The 24,989-nt window shown below is 46.3% G+C and overlaps 2 protein-coding genes across 2 annotated transcripts in view; one reads left to right on the forward strand and one right to left on the reverse strand.

Moving 5' to 3' along the window:
- Positions 1–1,472: 1,472 nt before the first annotated feature.
- CCDC68 (coiled-coil domain containing 68) lies at positions 1,473–13,070 on the forward strand. The gene is made up of 10 exons (XM_055699422.1): positions 1,473–1,529; positions 5,600–5,742; positions 7,753–7,896; positions 8,444–8,569; positions 8,853–8,981; positions 10,043–10,125; positions 10,706–10,811; positions 11,614–11,697; positions 12,007–12,083; positions 12,588–13,070. The coding sequence occupies exons 1-10, from the start codon at positions 1,511–1,513 to the stop codon at positions 12,652–12,654; spliced, it is 978 nt and encodes a 325-aa protein (XP_055555397.1). The 5' UTR covers positions 1,473–1,510; the 3' UTR covers positions 12,655–13,070.
- A 229-nt stretch (positions 13,071–13,299) lies between these two features.
- RAB27B (RAB27B, member RAS oncogene family) overlaps positions 13,300–24,989 on the reverse strand; it is a 28,559-nt gene continuing 16,869 nt past the window's right edge. The window contains exons 4-6 of the mRNA XM_055699423.1: positions 24,095–24,198; positions 22,575–22,698; positions 13,300–21,162 (exon numbers count right to left, since the gene is read on the reverse strand). Of these exons, the coding sequence (XP_055555398.1) occupies positions 20,973–21,162; positions 22,575–22,698; positions 24,095–24,198 (418 nt within the window). The 3' untranslated portion in view covers positions 13,300–20,972. The remainder of the gene's footprint in view (positions 21,163–22,574; positions 22,699–24,094; positions 24,199–24,989) is intronic.

The raw sequence follows: 24,989 nt of genomic DNA on the forward strand, positions 1-24,989 counted from the left end.
CAAGTGATCCTATATGTGGCTTCAAAGATCTACCAAGCTGTATTTTGCCTCACTTTTCTTAAGCAATAAATGCAAATGAAATCACCACCCTGGATTCAGCCTTCCTGGGCTGCAAAGAACAGCTGGAGCCTGCTGAGAATTCTGGTCGTTAGTCCCAGACATGTGCTAAAGACTAACCATCAAGGGTGAGCCATTTCAGCTGGGCTGGTAACAAGAAAAGCCACCCCTCGGGCCTCCAGTTGTGAGATTTAAGAGCTTGCATTGTCCGGGGAGCAGTGGCCCAGGAGTCAGTAGTAGCTTCGAGTGGGGGAGGTAAGGTGGGGACCTCCTGGGTGGCTGGCAGTGCTGTCCCCTTGCTCCCTGAGAGTCAACCTTGGAGCCTGGCCTTTGGGTGTTTGCTCCGCAGCCAGGGCTGGGAATGGGGCTGGCTTTGCCCTTGATGCTCTTTGCTTGTGTAAGGAGGAGAAAAAGGGGTGGCACGTCCCCAGAAAAACAAAAAAACAGCAATCCCCCCCTGCCCCCACCCCCATTTCTATTTCATAAGCAAACCCTTGTACTCTGGCAGGAGCCTGCTGTTGGGGTGCAGGGCTCCCACGGGGGAGCATCGCTGGGACCTGGCTCAGAAATGGGCTTGGCGTGTGTGTGTGAGGGCTCAGCCACCCTGGCCACGTGGGCACATATGGGGGGACATGGCTGTGTGTGTACACCGGGGCCTGGCCTGGGCCAAAGCACCCTCCCATCCAAAGTGCTGCTGGAAACAAATGTGTGTGCAAGTTGCTGTATTGCTGGGCGCTATGTGAAAGGGAGGGAGAGGGATCTCAGGGGCCTGGACTCGCTGATCAGGATTTTCCTGTCTGTAAAGTAGTTTATTACACGCTTTTATCTTCCAGTTTGTTCTCCGTTTTTATCTTCTCCCCCTTTAGCCCGTTAGCCACCAGTGCACTGGGCATCTCGGCTGTATTTTCATCCCACCTTTTCTTTAAAGCCCTCTTCTTCAAGCTGTTCCTCTTTCCTTGGAGCGAGCTGCTTTGCCCTGCCCTGCCGCCCCCCGCCCATGCCCCCCCCCCCCCACCTTACCTGGATTTACATCTCCCCACCTGCCTCACGCAGCTTTTCCCCTTCTCATTAGCACTAAGAGGTGATGTTAATTATCCCAGCTGGAGGGGGCATCCTTAGGTGCCTCCTTTCTTCTCCCCATCCATTTTTGCCCATGTAGAGATGGACTGTGGGGAGATGGGGGACCCCGGGGCTGGGGGTGTGTAGGGGTGCCCCACGGGGGTCAGGGGGATGTGGGGGTGACCCTCTAGGACTGAGGCCCCCCGGGGCTGGGGGGTGGGTGGCAACTTGGAGCGTGGGTGTTTCCCCGGGGCTGGCGGGGCGGGGCGGGGCGGAGTGTCCCCGGGGCGGGTGTCCCGTCGAGCCGGGCGCAGGTGCGGGCGGAGCAGGGCCGGGCCCGGAGCGGGGCTGCCCGGAGCGGGGCTGCCCGGAGCGGGGCTGCCCGGAGCGCGGCATGGCCGCTGCCGCCGGAGGTGAGTCTGCCCTGGCTGGGGGGCGCAGAGCCCCTTCTCCTGCCCCCGGCACCGAGCCTCGCGGACACCCGGAGACCCCCTTCCCCGAGCCCCCGGGGGCCTCTAGAAACCCCTTTTCCTTGCCCCGGGGGTCCCCAAAGAGCCCCTTCCCCGCGCCTGCTGCATGGGGGCTGCCAGGGCCGAGCCCCGCACCCAGCTCTGGGGAGGGGGCTGCCGGGTCTCAGGGCTCCCCGCGCCTACATTTGCCACATTTCCCCTCATGCGCGCACCCCAGGACCCCTGATCCACACGCACCCGGGTGACCCCGAGGTGCCACTCGCACCCGCCACTGTGTCCCTTCCATACAGCGTACCCCCCCCGCACCCCCCTTTCCCCTTGACCCCCTCCCCGTTTGTAAAGCCAAAGGGCATGGCTCTTGGCCAGTGTGTGGCTAATGCCACCTGGGCAAGTGAGCGAGCGGCTGGTGGCCGAAGGTCTGGGGGTTGTTTGCAAAGTGTCCCCCTGGTTTCTGTGCCCAGCTGCCTGCCCTGCTCGCCCCCCTGCTGGTCGCTGCTCGCCCCCGCCGCTTTTGTGCGGTGGGACAGTACAGAAAAGGGCCATTGAGGAGAGGCCGTCGTGTTGACGGCTGCGTTCGTGTGTTGGTGAAATCTGTTTCTCAGCGCTTGTGAGCATGGCGGTGACAACCAGCTGCTTGGCTGCGACGTGCCCAGGCACCCACAGCTGAAGGAATATTGTATCAACGCTGCTCTGGAAGGAGCCCGGTGTTCCTTTACCTGGCTGTTCCTGCAGTGTGCACAGGGGAAAAAAAAAAACCAAAAACGCAGCAACCTTGCATTTGACTTACAGAGCTCAGCTGGAGACTGACATGGCGTTACTTTATCTAATTTATTATCCAATAATTGCAATTAAATGGAGTCATTTCAATGGGAATGACTCGGGTGCAGCCCTGCCCTGGTTCCATAGCCAGTGCCCCTGCCCAGCCTGGGAAGAGTTTTATGGTAAAAAAATACCCAGCCGGTGTGACTGCAGGTGAGCTTGGCTTTCTCAGGTGTCCCCACAGGTGCCAGCCTGGCTGTGACAAGCCTCGCTGTCCCCTGCCTCGCTGCTCAGCACCTGCACCCCCTGTGCCCAGGGGACCTGTGTGCCCTGCGTCCCCTTTGCCCTGTCACTCTTTTGGGCCAGGAGAAAACCCAGCACTAAGGTGGCCAGGGAGCTGCACCACTTTCGGGCTAAGAGTGTAATAATAGAAATACTGTTTTACGTTCAATGTTACCCAAAATAATGTGATTCTGAATAATCTGTGATGTTCCTTATATAAGCAAGGGTGGTGCTATCCTGCTTGGCATGTCCTGGATTCTCTCTTGGGTGAGCTTTGGAGCAAGCAACCCATCACGAGCCAAAGCACAAAACCATGCATAAAGATGTATCTTGAATACATATGCGTAAAAATGACGTGAACTTTACTGCATTTGTCACGTCCGTGTTGACAGTCTTGAGCCTAGCAAAGAAAATTGTGTGTGCTTGACGGGTCACCGAAAGGTGAGTGTTTATAAAGGGAGGCAGCGGGATTTTTCGGCAAATGCTAAGCAGCTTAAATTGTGCCTTCTAGCAAGGGAAGTCTGTGATTAATAAGATGAACTTGGCACTTCTTTTTCTACTTGCTTCTGAAGTGCAAAGAGCGTTTGGGTGCTGCAGGCAGTTGCTTCCTGGGGTGCTCCCCCCGGCGCTGCTCTTTCAGTCGGGCGTTCTGGGGGCACCCACTGAGCATCCCCTTAGAGGGTCGCTGGGGGTGCTGAGCTCTGGGCTGGCAGCTTTGGTGTGATGCTCTTGGCTGCTACCCCCCTGGCATGGGGACAGAGGTGTGTTGAGATCCAGCTGTGCATCCCTGGGGGCTGCTGCTGTGCTGCAGTGGTTGCCCAGCTGGGCAAGGAGCACCCTCACAGGAGCTTCTGCCTCCCAGCCCAGGGCCGTCAGGTCAAGTCAGAGCATTGTGCCTCTTAACTGCCTTCTCCTGGCTCAGCTGCTCCAGAGCTGAAACACATTTCCACTGCTGCCCTTATCCCTTGTTCAGGTTTCCGCCTGAATTACCCAGGCTGAAAGGAGAATTGATCCTGTGTTGCCTTTGTGTTGGGTAGCTGCTAGATTGCAGTCAGGAGGGAAAACAGCAGCCAGCAAGACAGAACAAACTTTATTTAACCCCTTGTAGCATCGGTGGGAACCATCCTCTGTTCCCACCTCTTCTGAGCCACAGCTGTAGGCATTTGGGATTTCTGCTTTATCTTCCAGCCTGGATAAATGGTGTCACTGTGAAATCAGGGGATGGCATTTGAAGTGAGTGGTGGTCTTGGTTTTGCTGGTGGTGTGCGGTGTTTTTGTTTTTGGGGTTTTTTTGCTTGAGGTCAAAGCCCTCGAGGGTTGTGTTTGAATAACCAGCTCCTCTTTGCTATTTGAGTAGAAGCCATGGTAGGAAAGGTGATTTGCTCCTGTGCAACCTGCTTTTCTCCCTCTTTCCCATGCCCAGAATAGAGCAGTGTGGTGATGGCCGGGGATATGGCATCTGCTGATGCTCCTTGCTTTTAGAAGGAGGAGAATAGTAAAAAAAATAACAATAAGAGTTTCTATTTTATTGCTCTTTGAAATTGTAAATCACCGAAGAATTGGAGTTGTAAGTAGTAGCCCTGGGGCACTTAAAGCTCATGTGTTAAATTTCTTAAGCTTATTCGTAGTTAATTTCTAATTTAGCTTTCTGTTGTCTGCCTGGGACACAAGGTAATGGTACATGAGATGTCTGGTGTGGGTGAGCTGCTGCGGATCCACCTGGGCAGTTACACAAACCAGCTCTGTGCTGCTCTCTGTGGGAATGGCATTCCTTCTCCATCACAGCAATAAATGTTTCAAGATGCCTAATTATATTTTATTAGAAAATGTGCTAGTTAGTTAAGTGTGCTAGCCTACGCGATCTTCCTGGTAGTGCTGCAATACTTTGTGTGGGATGACTTGATGAAGACAAGAGTTTGGCTTGCAGCATCGGTGCTGTGCGGGCAGGAGCTAAACCGCAGGGGCCCCAAGACCTTGAACTTAAGTGTTTTAAAATAAATGCATTTGTAAATGAAATATCCTTGTAAATTATCTGTAAGCTTTGCAAAGTGCAACCGCTTTTCTTCTTTTCCACTGAGAGCCCATCCACACCCTCTGTGCTCCCTAAGTGGCTTTATTATTCCTCTGTGCTAACCTTAATTAGTTCCAGGTGCTTCAAATGAGCTTGTTACAAATCAGCTTGTCTGAGGGGCGCCTGGGAGCTCGCCCAGTACCTGGGATAGGGCTGGGAATGGGTGCCTGGAGATCCAGGCGCTCACTTCAGAGCTTTGCAGCTGACACTGGATGTCACCATTGTACAGCACAAACCCAACCGAGGGTGCTCGGGACTTCATTCTCCCTGCGTGATACGGGGCGGGGGAAGATTTATCTTCTGTCTCTTCCCGCCAGGTTGGCGGTTCGGGTTCCCCAACCCCCTGAGAGTTACGATACTATTCAAGTTTTGTGCTGCTTCTCAGATCTAAGCAGGACAGGCAATCCTGAACCTGATGAAACCCGGTTCAGCCCTGGGGTAGTTGTTGGGAATGTAGAATTCCCTGATGGCAGCGTGCAGGATCATCAGTTTTGGTTTGTAAACTTCACAGATGGATGGCAAAAGTTTTGGGTTGTTCTTAGATAAACTGCATGCATGTGTGAGTTGTTTTCTGCCTGGGATCACAGCCACATGGTTTTAAAATAATATAGGATTGGGGGGTAGGTTGCTAGTGAAAACTCATTGAAATCTTCAGTGAAAATAATGTGTGACTACATCTTTTTTCCCCCATCTATTAAAAAAAAAAAAAAAAAAAAGAAAAAAACCAGGTGTCTGCATTGGTTTTTAAGTGGTCCTTATTGTTTGGTGCTTTAAGCTTGTAATGCCTGCTTGGCTCCAGCTTGTCCCTAAAGCTGAAATGGAATTAAATGGGATGAAATAATGGAATTATTCTCCACCCTTGCATAAAGAAACAAGCCCCTCTCTTCTCTCCCTTGTACAGGACAGCGAAATGCACATATTGTGATGACTACCCTGCTACTCACTGAGCAAGTAATGCGAGAGGACCGTGGCTCGGAGGGAAACTACATCCTCTACGGATCCTCTCGTGCCCAAATCACTGAGGAAGCTGAATACGTGAAAAAGGTATTTCTGAAGTTGTCACTCTTTGCTTTGCTGGGAAACACGGTGAGCAAACCTCATAACCAGGGAAAGACGGAAAACCTGACCTGCGTGGCAGCACATGCTTGGAAATCCTTTTCATTTACACATGGAGTCTAGAAAGGCTATTTACTCCACAGTAGTGACTTAATTACAGCATACGCTCTCTTAGGTTGGGTTAAACCACTTTAAAACTGGTGAGGTTTTTTCCACCCCTCATTTAGGACTTTTGCAAGAGTTTTTTGTTGGGGTTGGGTGTCCCCACCCAACAGCCCTGCTTTTTGGTGGCAGAGCTGGGGCTGGCTGCTGGCAGGCGCCAGGAGGGGGATGCAGGGGGCACCAGGAGGAGGATGCAGGAGCCTGACCCTGGTCAGCAGCTCGGTGCTGGGGGACACTGAGGGGCTGTGGTGGACATAAGCATGTCCCCGGAGAGAGGTCTCAGCTTGGCAGCTGAAGTGAAAAGGTGTCCGGTAGTGTGACTGGGAGGGGGAGATGGAAAAGTGTTGGTTTGGGGTACCTGGAGGACCCATGTCTTGGGAGATGGGGGATGACCCGTGGGACAGGTAGATCCTGGAGGTGTTGGTCAGCAAAGCCGAGAGCATCTTGGAGAGCATGACGTACAGTAGTTTTGAGACCTGCAAAATAGTTTTAGGATGTTCCTTTCCTGAATGCCAGAAGAACAGAGCTTAATGAGTGCATTTAGTGGACTCTGGTGTGTAGTGACAGAAGGGAAGACCTCAGACTTCTAAGTTCAAAGAAATCAGATTTTTTCATTCCCTTTCCAATGAAATTTATGGAGTTGCAGAAATGTGACTTTAGAAATATTGTGATGAATTCTTAAGCATCTCATAATCCAAAATCATTCCTGTGAAGCAATTGCTGCAAAGAGAAGTGTATTCTGTGGTGGTGACCCCAGCTTGTGCAGGGCCTGGGAAGCAGCACCCTGCTTGATGCTGACACCCCCATGAATAGGTAGGACATCCCTTTTTTTTTTCCCCTTTTTTTTATAAGATATCTTGTGTGCAATGAGGCTCAGCCCAGTAGATCTGATATCTTATTTCTTTGCTCTGAGCAGCAGAGCATGGCAGTGATGATAGGGACAGGCAGTTTTATTTCATCCCAGCTGAGCCCAGGAGGGTGCTGTGGAATGAGCGAAAGGAGGATCGGTGGGCTGAAACCCAGCTAATTAAGAAATAACTGATCCCAAAAAGTTCTTTTTAAAAAAATGCTTACTCCTTTCTCTGCGTGGTTGAGGGATGAAGTTGAAGAAAAGCCTCTGTAGTGAAAAAAGAATGATTTATGGTTGGAACCCTTTTAATAAGTACAGGCTTCCCTTTGTTTGTAGAGGTTTATTTTGAACAAATGAACTTGGCGTGAGGGAAGAAAGGCCACATAAATGCCAGCGTGTTCTGGCATAAATCTGGCGCTTGCAGGTCATGTTCCTTGCACATACCAGCTCAGGAGGTGAGCAGTGAGCTTGGGAACACCTGTGGGGGGGAAAATGGGGGTTAAGTGAGTTAAAACCACTTGAAACAAGGGGGTTTGAGCAAAGAGGCAGCCCCTAGGGAGCAAAGAGATTTGGAAATGTTGTGTCCAACCAGTTGAAATATGCTGGACTAAGAAGTATTTGTTTTAACGGGAAGTGCTGGGTAAATTACTGGCCTGCGTTTGTGCAGCCTCACCTACAGTGCAACATGCGCTGCGATATTCCCAAAAGCTGATTAATTCTATACCTGCGAACAGCTCTGCAGAGAGTGGAAGGGAGCTATTTATCAGATTTGACATGCAAGTGTTTTCGAATGTAAAGCCCTGGAGAGCTGAACAAGCAGAATGTTTTAATTTGGGTTAATTCGTGGAGGAGTTGTGCTGGAGCTGCCTGCCCCGTGTGAGCCTGAAAGGGGTGTTTATAAGAAGCCGGGTCTTTTAGAGTCGGAATGGTTGCTCAAGCTGTTTTTCCATTATTTTTAAAATAATTTCTGCATGCATTTTCTTTAGGAGCTTTCTCAAGTCTCAGACAATAAAGCGGAGTCAAAGAGCCATGGCTGGAGCTGGAGCCGCAGGCCTGTCACAACGATGATGAAGGAAACAGAAGAGCAACTGCTGCTGGTCAGCAGGGAAAACCAACTGCTAAAGATCAAGGTGTGTTCAGGGTCTTTTTTTTTTTTTTTTCTTTAAGGTTTCGGATGGATACGTGTGCCTTGCAGCCCAGTTACAGTTGGGTCCCAGCTGCTGCAGCCCAGTGCCCGCTCAGCGATCCCCTTCCCTTCGGCAGGCTCCACTTTGCTTTCCCAGCTGCTGCAAACTCTTGGGTTCCAGCAGGCAACAAAATTGGTGTCAAAATCTGCTTGTGGGGACACATCCCACTTGTGGCTAGTGAGACGGCACAGGTGGCTCTGTTGGTAGCTGACAGCAGATGTATTTACAAGCAGTTGGAAGTGCCTCTCCCCTTTTAAGCCATCATCCTTTGTCAGGGGGGATGGCTCAGTACGGAACAAATCTGCCTTTATTTGGAAACGAAAATGCCTGTCGGATATCGCCCACAGGTGCTTAGGATTCCTTTCTTTTTGATTGATAAGGGTAAATACTGAAAGTTGGTCTTGTACAGAGGGCTGCGTTTTTGGCATGTGGTTATAACATCGTTTCTTTTAAAGCACAGTATGTTATGTGGTACAATTACTCTTTCTAGCTGGAGGCCATGAGAGAAGCAGGTGTACAGGCTCTCAGTTCTGCCTCCCAGAAACTGTATGAGAATTACCAGACTCAGTCAGAAGAACTTAAGAAAAGTCATGAGAATGAGAAGAACCAAATACAGGTACAGATCTCCCCCTGATGCTGGCATGGCCATCCTGTTCAGCATCCACATCTTTATACAGGCTCTGGCTCCGTGCTGCAAACTTAGATTTAAGAGCTACTGAGTACCTTCTGCTAAGTTAAATAGGAAAATTTAAAATTATTTGGTTTTATTCCTGAATCTTGGAATTGGGTTGGTAGAGTTGGCTTGAAATTCCTCCAGCTGCTGCGGCAGCCCCATCTCCGTCCTTGGCTGTGTTCACCCGCTCCTTGCGCTCCTGCATTCATGCCCTTCTTCATCCCAGGCTTACAATCTCCAACAAGAAGAAAAGCTCCAGCAAAGCTCAGAAACCACCAGCCGCCTTGCTGAAGGCATCAAGGAAAAATGGACCCACATCGCAGAGCTGGAGAGGCACGTGCAGAGGATGGAGGAGGTATGTCTGCCCGCTCTCGTTTCCATCCCTCCTGGCACTGGGGGTCCTGCTCTGGCCATGCCCGTGCTTGGGAAGAGCAGCTAGTTGCTCTCGGGGTTTGGGGCATGTTAGCTGTTGGAATTGGGATTGAAAAGGCTTCTGCCACGTTACCCCAAATTGAGACCCTTTAGCTGTAATTAGAAATAAAATGTGCAATTTGAACTCCCTCTTTCAGTTATGTCAATGCTTGCTTAAAAACTGTCGAGCATCGCGGTGAAGTCTGAATTTGTAGCTCTGAATGATTGCTACTCCTGAGTAGCTGCTCTTTCACCTTCCCCCATGGGCGTACTTCTGGCATTTGAACTGAAACTGTAGCCATCCTAGCACCGAAGACCCACTCCTTTTAACCCTCAGACCCCATCCCTGTGAGCATCCAACAACCCGGGTGGGCTCTGACGGTGGTAGCAACCTGATAGCTGCTCGCATGGAGACGTGCAGAAAACGTCTTCTTTATTGCCGATGTTCTTGGGTGGCGTTAGTTCCGTTGGTAGTGGTGGCACCGTGCATCATTGTGGTGTCTGCACTAAGTGGGCATTGCTCCTATAGAAGTGCCAGGCTGAAACTAAGCTTTTCCTGTCCTGGGGTTACCCTAAACACAGGGTCAACGGGTGTCTTTCTGTCCCCGTGGTGTGCAGGTGATTGTCCTGATACTGAGAGTTTTGTTACCAGTTTTGTTCAGCTTTTTCCCAGTGTGAACAAGGCTTTGAGAGGCGGATGGAGCAGTAGTACAGTCTGCCCTGGCTGCTGACCGTGGGCTCCAACCAGACCCAAGGATTTTGCTAATTAAGTAAAGAAGTGCTATTTTAAAAAGGTTTGGACTTTTCTTATGGCAAATTGGTACAGGCATCCCTTCTGGCTTTGATTCAGAGAGGTCAGACTGGTTTGTCTCTCTGTGTCTGAGAACAGGCAGAATTCACCACTAACAGAGTGGAACTGTTGAACCTACAGCCAAACTGCTTTTGCTAATTGAATGGCAGGAAATGTGATCTATTTTTTTTATATAATTTGAATTGTTTCCTTAGGAAAAGAAAACCCTGACAGAGAAGAAGATGTCATTTGAGAAGATGCTTCAACAGATGATGGCAAGGAAGGAAGACAGCAAACGGTGATTATGTGCATGTGCTAAAGTGTTTTCCTGTCTTTCTGGGGGATGGTTTCATGTAGGGTGCCAGCCACTCGCTTGCTCTAGTTCCTTCTGGGAGAAAAATTATTGACGATGAAAGCAGTTAGTTCAAATACTGACTTACCATGATTGCTTGAAGAAGCCAAGACAGATGTTCTACAGCTCTTAAGAGCTGATTCTACTGGAATTCCTAGTCCTGCTCCTTGCACCTCGCATGCACAAATTGTTTCTTTCCTGATTCTCGCGTCAAGTCGACGCTGCTTTGGTGATGTTGTGCATGTGGTAGATAAGGCAGTAGCCTTCATTATTTATGAATTTACTTATCAACAGCTAGTAAGGGTGGTCCCACCAGGCAAAATGTGTATCAGATTATGGTTTGACTTGTTTTGCTCAATAAAGCAGCTTTTATGTGTTTAGTTCTGTACGAATTACAGCCGTGCATCCTCAGGAACATCCTTGCTAGCATCAAGCTCATGAGTTGACACCAAGGTGGGAAAGGGGCTGGGTGGTGGGTCATTGATCCCTGGGGATTGAAGCCAGGATGCTCTGCTCTTGCCCGCAGGTGCCTGGATCTCCAGAGACAGATCTCCACCCTGCAGCATCAGATCTGCCACCTGCAGCACCTGATCCAGGCGCAGCACCACAGCCTGCGCAGCGTGATACAGGAGGTCAGGGTGGTGTGGGCTGTCCCACCGGGTGGGTGGGAAAAGAAAGAGGAGATGCTGGGATGTGGGCTCTTGCCTTAAGTGTGTATGCTGGGGATGAGCAGCTTGCTTGTCTTGCTGTGCCAGGTTCAGACATCTATATGCCTTTTAATATGGAAAAATCTAAAATATGGGGTTATTGTGTTGGAGTCAGCAATATTGGGCAGGCCCCTGGGGTTCTCCTAGTGTGTTCCTGGGAGGAATTTGGCTACCCCCTCCTTACCACACTCCCACCCAACCTGGGGATGCATCTGCCCTGCAGCTGGTTACACATGAAGTCAGTGAGGCTGGTCCTACGAGCAAAGCCAACAGGCTGGCATCCTAGGAAGGCTGCAACGACATTCAAAACAATCAGCCTGCGTTCCAAAGTCACGATATATAGCGTGAGCTGTTTTACTTACTGACTGCTTTCATACGCATCAGCTCCCACCAATATCCCCTCACCTTGCAGAGCACGTGCTTGCCTTTGCCCATCCGGCTAAGGTGAGGCCCTGCATTAATTGGCTTTTGTAGTCACGTTTCTGTGCAGGCAAGCAAGGGGTAGACTTGTTATCCGAAGGAAAATGCGACATCATGTGTTGAGAAATGGTTTTCTAAATCGGTCAGTCAATTAGTTTGAGTTTTTCTATGGGAAAAGACCAGGGATTTGAATGGCCTGCGATTCCCATGGTATGCTGAGGCATTTAACTCTGTGGCTTTGTTCGATACAGGGGAGTTTTGATCTAAGGCTTCAAATCTCTTACAAACTTTATTTCCTAATGCTTAGGCAGAGGAACTGAACAACACACTCAGAAGCCAAGATAAAAAAATAGAAAACCTGACAGAGAAGCTGGCTGCTCTGGAAGCACAGGTAAAATTGGAAAGTAAAAAATATTGAGGGGAGAGAGCAAAAGGAATTCTCTGGAGTCCGGGGGCCCTGCACGCTGCTGGGCTTATGTCAGCACAACATTGTTGGGGTGGCATTTCTTTGCACTGCATCTTTCACTTGGTTTAAAAAAGAACAAAATCCCAACCAAACAAAACCCCAACCAACCAATCAAAAAACCCAGGGCCCCCCAGGACCTTTCAGGAGGAGCAGCAGGTCCTAGCTGGCACCCAGGCTTGTCTCTTGTCTGCTGTGTTACGCTGAGAGGGGTTTGTTTCCTTTCTTTCCTTGCAGAGTAAAGAATTAAAAGACAGAGTGGCGTTCTGGTGTGGCCAGCCCAAGGCTAATGTTTCAAAAGCTACCTGGACAAAGTAAGTACCTGGGGAGGTACCGCAGGGCACGGGAACGGCTGAGCCCCTCCAGTGTCCCCGTGGGGCTCCGAGTGAGCAGAATCAGACCTTGCTGGGAGCAACCAAACTTCATCCTGCAGAGATCATGAAGGAGAGGGAAAACACGAGCTGTGCTACACACTTAGTAGCTAATGGCATGGCAGCTGTGCCCAGGTCCTGACTCCCTCGTAGCCATCCAGCGCAGAGGCGCAGTGCTCAGGGCATCGACCTCGGGCATCTGCAGAAGCCTGGGTATCCGTTCCAGATTTAATGGGAGCCTTTTCTGGGGGCTACGGTCCTTTGCTGTACTGGGTCTGTGCTCAAGTTTCTGCCCTCAGTTAGCAGAACAGCCTTTTGAAGTCAGCACCTCCATAGCCAGGGCCACGGTTACAAACCTGGGACTGACTTCGTGTGTGCTTGGGGTGGGTTTAAGCCTGGCTTGGGGGTGTCTGAGCGACCTCTACCTTCCGGTGCTTCCCCCTGCAGCACCCCACGAGACTTTGGAGCACCCCCTTACCTGATGCTCACCAGGTTAAGGAAGCAAGAGAGCTAAAGGAACGACTGGACATTTGTCTCCTACCTTCATCAGGACTTTTTCTGCGTGTTGGAGCCTGCAATTTCTATGTCCTCTTTGTTACTGCAAAGCAACTTCAGCACCTGCTGCCTCTCTACGGAAGGTGGTGAAACACCTGGAAACAAGGCGAGAGAGGCAGTGAGCTCGTGGATGCCTGCACAGCCCAACGGCAGAGGCAGCCCCAGCCATACCTGAGGGATGCCAGACCAGCTCTGTGCCTGCCTCAGTGCAGGCACCCGCCTGCTTAATGCTGGGGTGAGGTGGGGGTGGCAGGTGCTGTGGGAGTGGGCAGTGCAGTATGCTGCCTGCCAAGTTACACTTCATCACCATTTAAGAGAGTGAGCTTTATAAATTGTACAGTTCCCCTGGCAAGTGTTTGGTCCTTTCCTGTCCCTCTTGGGAGAAACCTGAAGTCAGGGTGCCAATGCTGGCGTGCCGTGGGGCAGGCTGGGTGCTGGTGTGCGGCAAAGTTTGCAAATGCACCCTGAGCAACCCTCAGCCAGCCTGAAAAGCCCTGCCTCTCCCTCCCTGGTCCTCCACTTGTTTTCCTAAGCTGACAGATTGCTAACGCTGCGGAACTAAGCTGTACCTCTGCTTCCCCCCTAAAACAGCTGAGACAGTGGATCTAAAAATGTACTTTTATTCTGAAAATAACAGTGCAGAAACTGAGTCACAGGATACATTCCTCAGATGTATTACACAAACCCAGCCACCAGTGAATCAGTTGACAGTATGTTTTGAAGCCACGGGTACTTTGGTACAACAAAGTGACATTAACATCGGTAAGCAAGCGCCATGGTCCAGTGAAGGGGCATCTATAAGAAAAAATACTATTTGTGTTCAAGATAGTTTCAATCACAGTCATAGCAGTAGGCATAGCACAGATCTGTTGAAGACAAACAGAAAACATGCTTACAGTAGCATAACAGAAGGAAACACTTAAGCATCCTGTATCAATTACCGTGTAAGTGTTTATCTGGAAGGTGAAAGGTACATTAACAAAACCAAAGAAGAACCATTTAACTTCCGTAAGTAAGCTGAGTAAGATACAACAGGCTTCTAATATACAGTTTGTCCATTAAACCCTATTGCACAATGAGGATGGACAACTTTAGTGTCTGTTTTCTAAAGTTACATTTTAACTAGGTAACTGTATGGAACAAAAGCACATAGCAAAGAATCATTTCCTCTGTTGCCTTTAACTAGTTTAGAGAGAAATAATAATAGTAAATTAGAAACAGATCTGCCCAGCATCAAAGACAACAGTCCCAAGTCAACAGCATCCCCTGGAAAAAAACCCAACAAAACTTATCCTATATAGGGGTATGGGGTTTTTTTGGCAGGAGGGAATTGTGTTTAAAGTAGAACAATTATTAAGACAGGAAAGAAGCTGTGAAAATTTGGCTTTTGCTTTAAAGGTTCCTCAAGCCAGATCTCCTAGCAGTCAGGTAAAAAACCTTCATTTTTATAGCTTCACATCAGTTACAACACTTTTCTTTCTCCTTTTCTTTCTAAATAAGATCAGAGCATGGTCTGAAACTCCTGCAGTGTTCACACCTGTATAAAAATAGCAGTCACTTGAGGTTATTTTTACACTTGCTACTTTTCTTAAGTTATAGTGCCAAGAATAAAAAATTTAAAAGAAAAAAAAATATCTGGAGCTGTTATTTTAAGTGTAGGCTGAAAACTTCAGTTAGTTATATCCACGGATGGAAATAGTTCTAGGAGATAAAAGCTCTTACCCTGAAACAGTCCCAAAGAGTCGCTACAGAGCAGGTATCAAAACCACAACTTTCAATAAACTTCCTTAAATGAGCCAATCTTCTAAAATGTATGTATGACAACCCTTTACACATTCAGAATATTAAATAAGATGTAGCCTTCAGAAAATAGTTAAGGCAACTGGTTTTTATAAAATGACCAAGATGGCAAGGAAATGGCAGCTGCTCTTAAATGTCTTCTGCTGCATCACCCCCACCGCCAGTCTCAGCTGTGCGAGCGGTCAGCAAATGGACTGTTCTTAGCTTACACCTCCTCTTTTTTAAAAAAAGAATGTTTCAGGCACCCAAACCCCCTCTTCTTTTTTTTTTTTTCTTAATATTTAAGAGAAGCAAATACCTTTTCCACTTGCAAATGTCTTTAAAAAGCCACAGAAGGCAAAGGCTATAGAAAAGGCAAGTTACTTAATCCTGGTTTTAAGTGCCACTATTTCTCCTAAGGGCAGGTGGATGCCAGGCTCAGCCGGGGCTCCAAGCCGGCTCTGCCATGGTGCCCTGACTGGAAGAGGAGATGGGGAGGTGGGGAAACTGCATCATCTGGGGCTGAGAAATGAAGATGTGCTGCTCTGCAAGGGCAGCCCGGAGCTGCGCTTCGGTACCTGCCAAGGCGGTGCAGTGAGTCACTCCCCAGCCAAATACTTTTATTTGGAGATGAGTCATTAGAACACTTTTTCCTTAAAACCCCCACACATTACCAGCTAATCACTGATAAAAATAATTCATAAAATGAAAGCAGAAGCTTAAAAGATTGTGCAACCTAAAATATATGACATGCCATACGCTACCTCCTGTCCAGGAGGTGTCCAGCCATTTCTAACCCTCTCACAGCTCTTAACAGGTGTTGCTGCATGCCAGCAACAGACCCTGTAAGGACTCCTGGAGAGCATCTGCTTAAGTGTCTGAAAACTATGCAGTGAAGAATCATCATTAATACTTTCCTGTCCTTTTTCAGTTGATGGAAGAATTTTCTTCATGGCCTGACAGTATTTAAAATAAAAGGAAATAATAAAAATAAGCTCATTCATATCTGTATGTTCATGAAGTACTTCTGTGCATTTTTTTTTTTTTCGTTTCACACCATTGTAGCCCTAGTTGTTTTGCCCTGACAATAGCTCCTTACTTCACGGAGACACTCCAGTTCAGCCAAGCACTTACACACAAGCTTAAGTAACTTCTCAAACTGGGCTCTCTGGTAAACACCAAAAATTTAAGGGCATTTCTCTTAGCTAAAGCAAGTTGCCTTTAGTACCACTTCTGCAATTCCCAGCCAGCCCTTGGTATTCCCCACACTCCGCCTGTCTCCGCAGGTAACTTGTTTTATTCCTAAGGGTGCAAAGCAGCACAGGACCCTGCCTTGACATGGGCTTGCATCTCCCCTTGCCAACTGGGTAGCAGGGCTGGCTGAGGCACCACAGTGGCATCACAGGAACATGTGCAGTGTAAATTCACTGCTGGAGTGATAGCTACAGCCAAAAAGGTACTTTCAATGTATGCACCAAAAAACCAAAGCAAAACGCAAACAAAACAACTATTTGACAACAGCACATTTCCCTTCTTTCCTTAAAAATGTCTTGGCACCACTACTCCAGGTCGAGAGGCTGGGGAAGGTGAGGGCAAGGTCAGCCAAGGATGCAGGAATGCCAGAGTAAGAGCAGCAACATCAGCTTAAAGACATTCCCTGCTGACTCGCTGCTTCCTCACTCCTCCAAGCATTACCCCCAAAGGTCTGAAGTCACTAAACGCGACAGTTCAAAATCAAAGTGGCAACACCAGACTTTGGCAATGCAAATGTTCAGCAGCGGACAGGGGACACGTTTCTTTCACCGAGACAGACTGAGCGAAAGGCTGCAAATAGAGGAGCTGCAACCAGGGGCTGCAGCGCTGCTCTAACACAGTGCATTAACATTTTTTGACGCCACAGTTTTACATTCATGCTTAAAACCGGGAGGACAAAAATACCTGTAGATCAGAAAGAAGAATGGACTACTGTGAGCTCTAAGGATGAGACGCAAGGTGTAACACCATTACGCTGTATGCATGACTTAACTGGAATACACCAAGAGGACGAAAGGAACAGATTCAACAAGAAGTTGGGTAACTTGAACTGTCTGGGTAAATATCGCTGCTGGAGACGAGGATGGCAGAATTACGAAGAGAGAGAAAGGAAACCAAAATTATTCTCAGCGTTAAGATCCCGCAAGTCGCACCTCTGACGGATGGGTATTACCATCACTGCACTGTTCAGCTCGGAAACTACCACACACACTGCGCAATGAAGTCTGCAGCAAGAGAACTTCACTGGCGAGATGCTGGAAAACAAAAATAAGGTATTTCTAAAAGGACACAAAAAGTGACCTTGAGAAACCAGTGCCTGGACTGAAATTCAAGACAAAAGCCCACAGAGTTAGAATAGAGTTAAGAGTACTGACATTTAATTTTTAGGATCACCCTGGATAAAGTATCACAGGACCTTCTCTTCCCCTCCAGCCCTGATGTGGGATATCTAGCAGGCTTGCAAACAAGCTGTATTTGTGCTCAAAAGGAAATGCTTCACTTCCGATTTGAATATGTATAATCAATTTTTTCTACAGCAGAAGGTGGATTCAATTTCTAGTGGGACGGGGTGAGGCTATATCCTACTAGAGCCACTAAGCAAAAGCACATTCATTTCCCAGGCCGGTGTCCTGGAAGAATTTATAAAACTGAACATGTCAAATGCTTTGAGTGACAGGAGTGTGAAAAGGATGAAAACAGCAGGATATGTGGCTCCAGCAAGGGCTACATTCAGGAGCTCCCAGGGCAGTGAGAAGAGCTGGAACTAGTAAAGTGCTGTGCCAAGATGCTGCGCCTTGCTGGTGTCACAGCAGCCTGTACGTGGCACGGCACTACCCACCGTACAGATGACTCACTTGTGCCATTCCACCTCACCGGCTCTTTTCCAGCAGGTTGCAGGTGGTTAGTAGGGGCTCATTGTGCACCCAAGCTCACCGTGCTGCAGCTGGAAAACCTACCTCAGGGAAGCAACAGTAGAAGTAAAGGAAAGCCCTTCCATCAAAGTGGGTACTGGATAGAACTGGGAGAGGTATTCCAGCACGTGGGATAGAGAAGTTTCTTTCCATACAGGTGTGGCTCTGTAAGACTGTGCTCAGCCCCCCTGCAGCGTTCTTTCTTCACTGCGTTACCAGTATTTCCTGGATATTACATAAAGCTCATGAACCTTAACGCTGCCATTGCTTTCAGTTCCTACCACAGCAGCAAGGAGTAGCCCTGAATCATCTGTGCAGAGCCGAGACGCTGCAGGGAGACAGATGGATGGACGCACAGGAAGGTGAATCCACTGGTGGACATGTCAAGTCTAAAAGTAATAGCTATGAAGAGAAAAACGGAGCAAGAGGCAAACGATGACAGAGAGGGGACAGAAGGCAATTTTTAGGAACAGTTCACGATCTAGTTTTTTTGCAAAGAGAGTTGACCTGATAAACAACAAAGATGTCAGTAGCTGTTTAGAATCACTTATTATGTTCCTTTTTTCTTAATTTAGTAACTAATTGCTACTATACTGCCTATCAGGAAAGGAAACACATTTGAACTTCTCTTCCTTTCCTCCAAACAAAGTTTTGGTGGCAAAATCCTTTTGGGATAATAGTTTCATATGCATTCACAGATTGGCTTTTTTAAAAAAAAAAGAAAAAACAACCAGAGAGAATAATAATCAGTTTCACGTATTAGCAAGTACATAAATACATACCAAGCAATGGAAGTTTCACTACAGTCATGTCCGTTTCGTTGCTCAACAGGCCACTCAAGCAACACTGGGCTGCAAGGGCTGGCCATGCACTTGCTCTATCCGTGCTGGAGAGTTTCAGAGCCTGTATCCTTATGGAAAGCAGCTCCATGGCTACCAACCGCCATCTCTGTCCACTCTTCACAGTCACTCAGGGTCAAGGTTAGGAGATACCCAGAACAGTGAGGTCTAGATCAAGGTATCACTGCAGTGATTTTTCTTTCTTTTTTTTTTTTTAATTATTATTATTCTAAGAGCACTAGTTTCAGCAGGTGGAGAGATAAATAGAAGCAACTGAGCTTCATCAAGGTGCTTTGAAACTGTGCCAGGTTTGGGATTTTACACACCTGGTATGAATCATCTGTCTGCTCCTGAAGTCACTTGCAGCTTCGCAACAGCTTTTAGACAAGCTATACTTCAGCTGCTCTGGGAAACACTCTTCGGCTGACTGTCCGTAATTTACCATTCTTAGCAACTTACCCTACTTCTGTTCAACGGACAAAAAAGTGATGCCACAGAATGAGGGATTTCTTCGTAAGTGAGCCAGGGAGCTCCTCAGATCATTGTTTTCAGGAATTCAAGATGTATTACTTTTCCCCCCCCCCCCCCCATTATGTTTACGTTTTATGCTACATATTGAAAAGCAATACAACTTCAAAGAAAACCCTGAACTTCATCAGATACATCTATGTGTAAGGAACCTGCCTGAGGATCAGCCTGCTTACTAGCAGTCTACTTACATTTTCTGCCTGGGAAATCACCTGTTGACTACCACAACAGCTTTGCCACTTTCTGAGGTGTAAGGGCTGTTTATAGCCTAGAAAAGGACCTGTACCATACTTGGTTGTATAGTATATACTATAGATATATATAGCCTTTAGGTATAGTCTATCATTCATAATCCTTGCAGCCTGCAAATTAGATTTCTGGCATGGTAATCACAGCTATTTGGTTCCTCACCCAATGGGTCTGCTGCTATGGATGGACCATCTGCCCTGTTAACATGCCAAATCATCCCGTAAACATCGTTTTAGCAGCTGGGCAGAAAAACCTGTTATTTTTTCAGCAGTGAATATGGTAAATTCTCCATTTCTGGGAAGCGCTGAAACGTTTTATGAGCTTGCTATTCACAAAGTTTGCAATTTCGAATCAATCAAAGCTGAAAACATTTAAATACATGAAAGTCTGCAATCCTGCCAACCCAACCAATTAAGCTCGACTTGTAAAGAGAACTGCTCTCCCCCACCCCAATGTGCACCCTCCCAAGTGATTTTAAAGCAGCTTCAAGCACAATAAACACAAAGAGACCCTTAACGACCACCTGTATAAAAACAGAACAGTAATTACAAAAAAGGACAGGGTAGACTAATAAATATGCTGTCAGTTGGTTTAGAAAATGATCTATGCTTATAAATATAGTATTTATTTTTGCCTGGATTTGTCTTTGCTTGTGATAAGCAACTTGCTATTTCGCTAGAACTCACTTTCACCCATAGAAGAAACCTTTTGCATCACACCCTCCTGCTGCAGCACACTGCCAGAGCAACTTCTACCCTCCGTGCCAAGAACAGGCTTCTGACACACACTTTACCTAGCCAGTCACATATTCTGGACTCCCATCATTCTCAAAGCCCCCACATCACTTTTTTCCCACCTTGCCCTCTCTTCTAGAGAATTTAAGAGTATGAGAAAGCTGTCCTCTGCTGAAAACCTAAGCGTATGGAGGACCGGATAAAAGCACAGCGATAACTGAGGAGGTTCTCTCAGCACAGCAGGGTTTACAGTTCCCTTCTAGGCAGCACAGTCAGCCTCCGGCTCTTTCCTACACCCTACCTGCAACATGCAGTTACCCAGAGAAAAAGAAGAAAAAAAGGATAGTTTCCTTAAGTTGAGGAGGGGAGAATATTTTTTGCTAATGGTAGGAAGTTGTTTCATAAAATATAGTTTATCTGTTCGCAGACATTATACTTTCTTCTTTATAAACTGTCCCTGCAGCATCAGAATCCCACACTATACTTTTTCCCATAACACTCCAATCCCTGCTTGGATTACTGGCAACACAAGCAATGCTGCACAATTCCCTGATATTTTTCTTTTTTTTCGAATTAAATACCCTACTTCCTCCCCCCCAAACACAAATCACACACACACACCCCACCCCACCAACCACCATCTCAGTGATTCAGTCAGGATGGATTTCACAGCATTTCTTACTCTGTGCAAGTGATAGTTTTTCTCAATAGGTCACACAAAATCTTTTATATCTCTGCCTTAGAAAACATATAGTCCCTGATGCAGATTAAAAATTATAAAGAAACAGGATTCTGTGGAAAAATGGCACAGACCTAGAAAACCACCCACCTCCAATTTAATTTCAATATCCAGTGTATGCAGACAATAGGTTCTTTCCCTCCTTTTTTAAAAAAATAAAGCTACTTTCCTCTATTCAGTATCCTGATTGCATGAAAAATAAAGATGAGGGCTGGGGGAAAAGAGGTGGGGGAGTTTTCCATGAAGACGGCACTGTATCAGGAAGAATCATTTCAGTACAAGAGCCTCACTGAAACATAGCTTTTAGTTTTAAACCAGGTCTTTGGAGAAAAATGCACAATCCCAATAAAACAATGGAACTTTGCTTCTGTGCATGGCTCAACAGAGCTGGTTTGAATTTGGTGGTAGGTCAGCCATATTCTGATGAAATATTTTCATCGGTTCTCACAGTTTAGAGGTGACGTTTAGCAGGCACACTTTTTCTCCTCCAGTTTTGCCGAATCTAGCTTTCCCGAGCTTCCTCCGTTGGCTGTGTCAGAGACCTGTGTCTTGTCCACGCACTGCTCCATACGCTTCATTATCAAGTCCAGGAGCGTATCCACAGCCTTCTCCACGTTCTGTCCGGTAGCAGCACTTGTTTCAAAGTACGGTATACTACAGTAAAAAGGAACAGGTTAGCTGGAGAGATTTTTAAGACAACCAAGACGCGACTCTGTAACGCTCTCAGTGCAGCTATCAGCGGTGGCTTTAGTGGCAGTGAAATGGGACAAACTATCTGGGTCGTTGTGACTCTATCTCCTGGCTGGGCAGAACCCACGCTCCTGTTCCTAGCACACTGTGGCATTACAACACCAGCACAAAACCACCACATTAATTTACAAAATGTATCCTGGCATTTTGACTTCAAATCACGGTGACATCAGCACAAGCCTTGGCTGAAAAAGTCTTTCAGGTAACCAGAAAGTTTATTTTAAAGAGAAACCTAGGTGTGCATTACAGAAAGTTGCAGGGATCAAAGAACACACCAGAAAAACCTTCTTTTTTTTCCTTTTTTTTTTAAGATGGGTAGTTCCAGCTATTGCTATTTAGCAGTCCCTGTAAGTACTATCTCCTTTCCTTCCTTCCAACATACAAGCACAAGTCAACTTAGCTGATTCCATTCTGAAATCCCCTTTGAATCCAGAATATTGCCTTCCAAGTCATCCTTTTCAGAAGAGAAGATTATAAATCGCTTCAGCACTTCGATCATATGAAATCTGGCATAAGATAACTTCTCCTCAGTATCACTGTTCTCCTTACCTGGCTGCAGACAGCTCTCTAATATTCTTTTAATATTTTTAAGTCTGATTTGCTTATTACTCAGTCTCTCAGGCCACCTTCTGCTGCTGGCCCAATTCTCTCTGAACATCCCTCACTGTCTAGTAAGGCCAACTAAAGAAAAAAATACACACTCTTTTTGCCCACAGCACTATTTACTAACTACGTTACACAGCCAATTTATCCAGTTACAGGACACTCTGAAGGTTTTATTAGTGCAAAGAAATGTAGAAGGCTCACTAGAACAAGACAAAGGCCTTTAATACCTTTATTATTCATGGAGGAAAACCAAATAAATTCAGTGCCACTGTACACTTAGAACCTGACAAAATACACAGGTGTCTCCACTTCCAAACTAACTAGAAAAACAAGTTATAAATACTGTTAGTTATTCGGTTTCATAACACTGAGTGTTCATCCGCTTTTGGTATACTCTGTCCTGAACTCTCCGGACAAGCCAACATCCCAGGAACGTAGCTTTCTAGTGAGACTGTTTCATTTCACCCTTATTTCTTATGTTGTAATATTTTGGCCAAATTTCTAGAACAGCGTGTTTCATTCCATCTCTTTCCTATTTGAACAGGTCGATCCGAAAGGGTGACAAGCTGGATATCACTGTAGGTGTATGTGATACTGCAATGCCTAAAGATCTTACACACGTTTCTAAGTATACTTGCAAGTATCTCTAACCCGTCATCAGCTACACTTACAATAGTTACAGAATTTAGCTTCTGTCATCTTTTGCTTACCCATATTTGTCTGCTAGATCTTTTGCTTGCCTTTCATTTACCTCCCTTTGGTCTGATAAATCAGCTTTATTACCAATTAAGACTATATCTGGATTCTCACAATATGCATTGGCTTGCAGCTGACCTAGAAGCAAAAATAAACAAGAGTTAAGAGAATGCTGGAAGCACCTCAGAGACCAAGACTGTTGACAAAATAATTCAAAATACCTTTCTTGCTCCCCACCTCAAAATATCCTAGACTAATCAGCCAACCACTTCATGCCAAACACATTTCCTTATCGTACGTTTACTTACTAAGGGGAGTTTTTCAAAATAGGAAGTACAAATGGTACTAAAAAATTAATTCCAGGATTTATTTTACCAACATACAACAAGACTTAACTGCAATGAGTGCGAAAAACACTGCTTTAGAAGAGGAGAACCTCCACCAGCCATAACTTTCATTCTACAAGACTCATAAGGACACCGTGGAAGGACAAACAAGCACCCACATCATCTGCAAATGCAGCCCTTCAGAAGTTTAGGACAAAATCCTCAAGCATGTTCTTCTCCTGGATATACACAATGATTTAAATGCAGTTTTGTCCATTTGAAGATCCAGGCACAAGCACTGCCCACACCCTCACCCCCCATAAGTGAATGTACAAAGCCATTTACTTACACTTGCCTCAATCCTGAGGATACTGACTTGAAAAGATGCAGTATACACAGAAGAAATTATAGAGCCTCAGCTTGGTAAGCAGTAGGAGATTGTGATGACAGGGGTTGTTTAGTGGGAGGAAGGAATCTCTGAGGAAGATGGAGCTGTTTTCACAAAGCTATCTGGATTCACACATTACCCCCACTTCAGCTTGTTTGCTGGAAAACTGCCAGCTGGAAACGTACTGGCCTCTGTCCTTCCAGCACTCTAAATACCCTCAATTAAAAACAACTAAGAATTTAACCTTTGTTTCGCTATTAGTGTAGCTGTTGTCTGAAAAAAACCCAACAACAGCAAAGACTATGTGCTTTCAAACCACATCCTCAAAGCACGATGTTAATTTTAATTTAAACCTCAAAGCAGACAGGAAGGAATCACATTCTGCTTTACAAACAGAAAACACAGTATAAAGATTGACAGCAATATCCAGATTACAGTTTCCAAGCTCCTGTGTATCATCTAAAATATGGGGTATAAAATATGAAGTGTTGAATGCCATTAACTTTCAAGAGGCAACAGATTTATTCAAATTTACCAAATCCAAACAAGATTATCATCAAGAATATGCCCAAACCCATCTATTGTGCAAAAAAAGAAAAAGGGAAAAAGAAAAAGGAAGAGCGTGCATCTTTCCAATTTGATGAAGCTTTCACCCCAAATTACAGGCTGTGAATACCCACTTATGGCTGCGCTAGACAAAACTACTTTCTCTGAGCATTTTCCAGCTCACAAACAATGACACACAGAAAGCCCGGAAGCCTAAAATACACAAGAATGCTCCAAGTCAACCGATAAATGCAAGCTGTATGGTTCTACTTACTCATCCAGTTTCTGACATTTAAGAAGCTCTGTTGACTGGTCAGATCAAACATTAGTAAAAAGCCCATAGCATCTCTGAAAAACGCTGTGGTGAGACTTCGAAACCTGAAGGTGGAAGAAAAAAAACCAACACAGCTCTATCAATACAAAGTGATCTCCAAAGCAAGCACTTTTCTGGCAGCCCTGACCTGAGTAAAGAAAAAAGGAGATAAAGTCAAGCTTTTCTCAACTGCTTGTTCAAAAACTGTATTTAAAAAATCATCTTGAAATCTGAAGAGTCTGCAAGATTTAGTGGACATACATTCCCTTGGAAGGAAAGCAAAAACAAAATAATGCTTGACTTTCATTTTAGCTACGAAGCATCACACCAGTTAACATTTATTAATCAGTGTGTTAGTAATTTACAGAGGAAGCTTACATGTGAGAATATAAACACTGTCAGTGACTAATCTATCAGTTCTAATTCTGCCTGATTTAACCAAGAGTAGAGACACACAGAGAGAAGGGTTGGTTAAAAGAAAAAAAAAAAAAAAGGAAAAAAAAAAAAAGGAAAAAAAAGACATTTAAGCACTTAGTGTATCACAAATCACACTGATAGAAATGGATTCACCTGCCAATGTTGCACGCACTTAGTCGATGGATGTGTACTACTCAGTCTAGTCAGTATTAAACAAAGGAAGAGTAGGTGGCTGTTTACATGCCTTTGATTGTTTGATGTGACTATCTGCTGGGAAGCTCAGCTAAAAGGAAAAGGTAACCTTTCCTTGCAGAGATCTAGACACGAACGCACTCTGTAAGCAGACTGTGCAAGTGTTCCTTCACCAGGGACATTGTTTACAGGCTTCCAGCAAAGCTATGGAGCTGGATGGAACTACAAACCATGAAATGCAACTCTG

Source organism: Falco cherrug, chromosome Z, assembly GCF_023634085.1.
Source record: "Falco cherrug isolate bFalChe1 chromosome Z, bFalChe1.pri, whole genome shotgun sequence".
Taxonomy (NCBI): Eukaryota; Metazoa; Chordata; class Aves; order Falconiformes; family Falconidae; genus Falco; species Falco cherrug.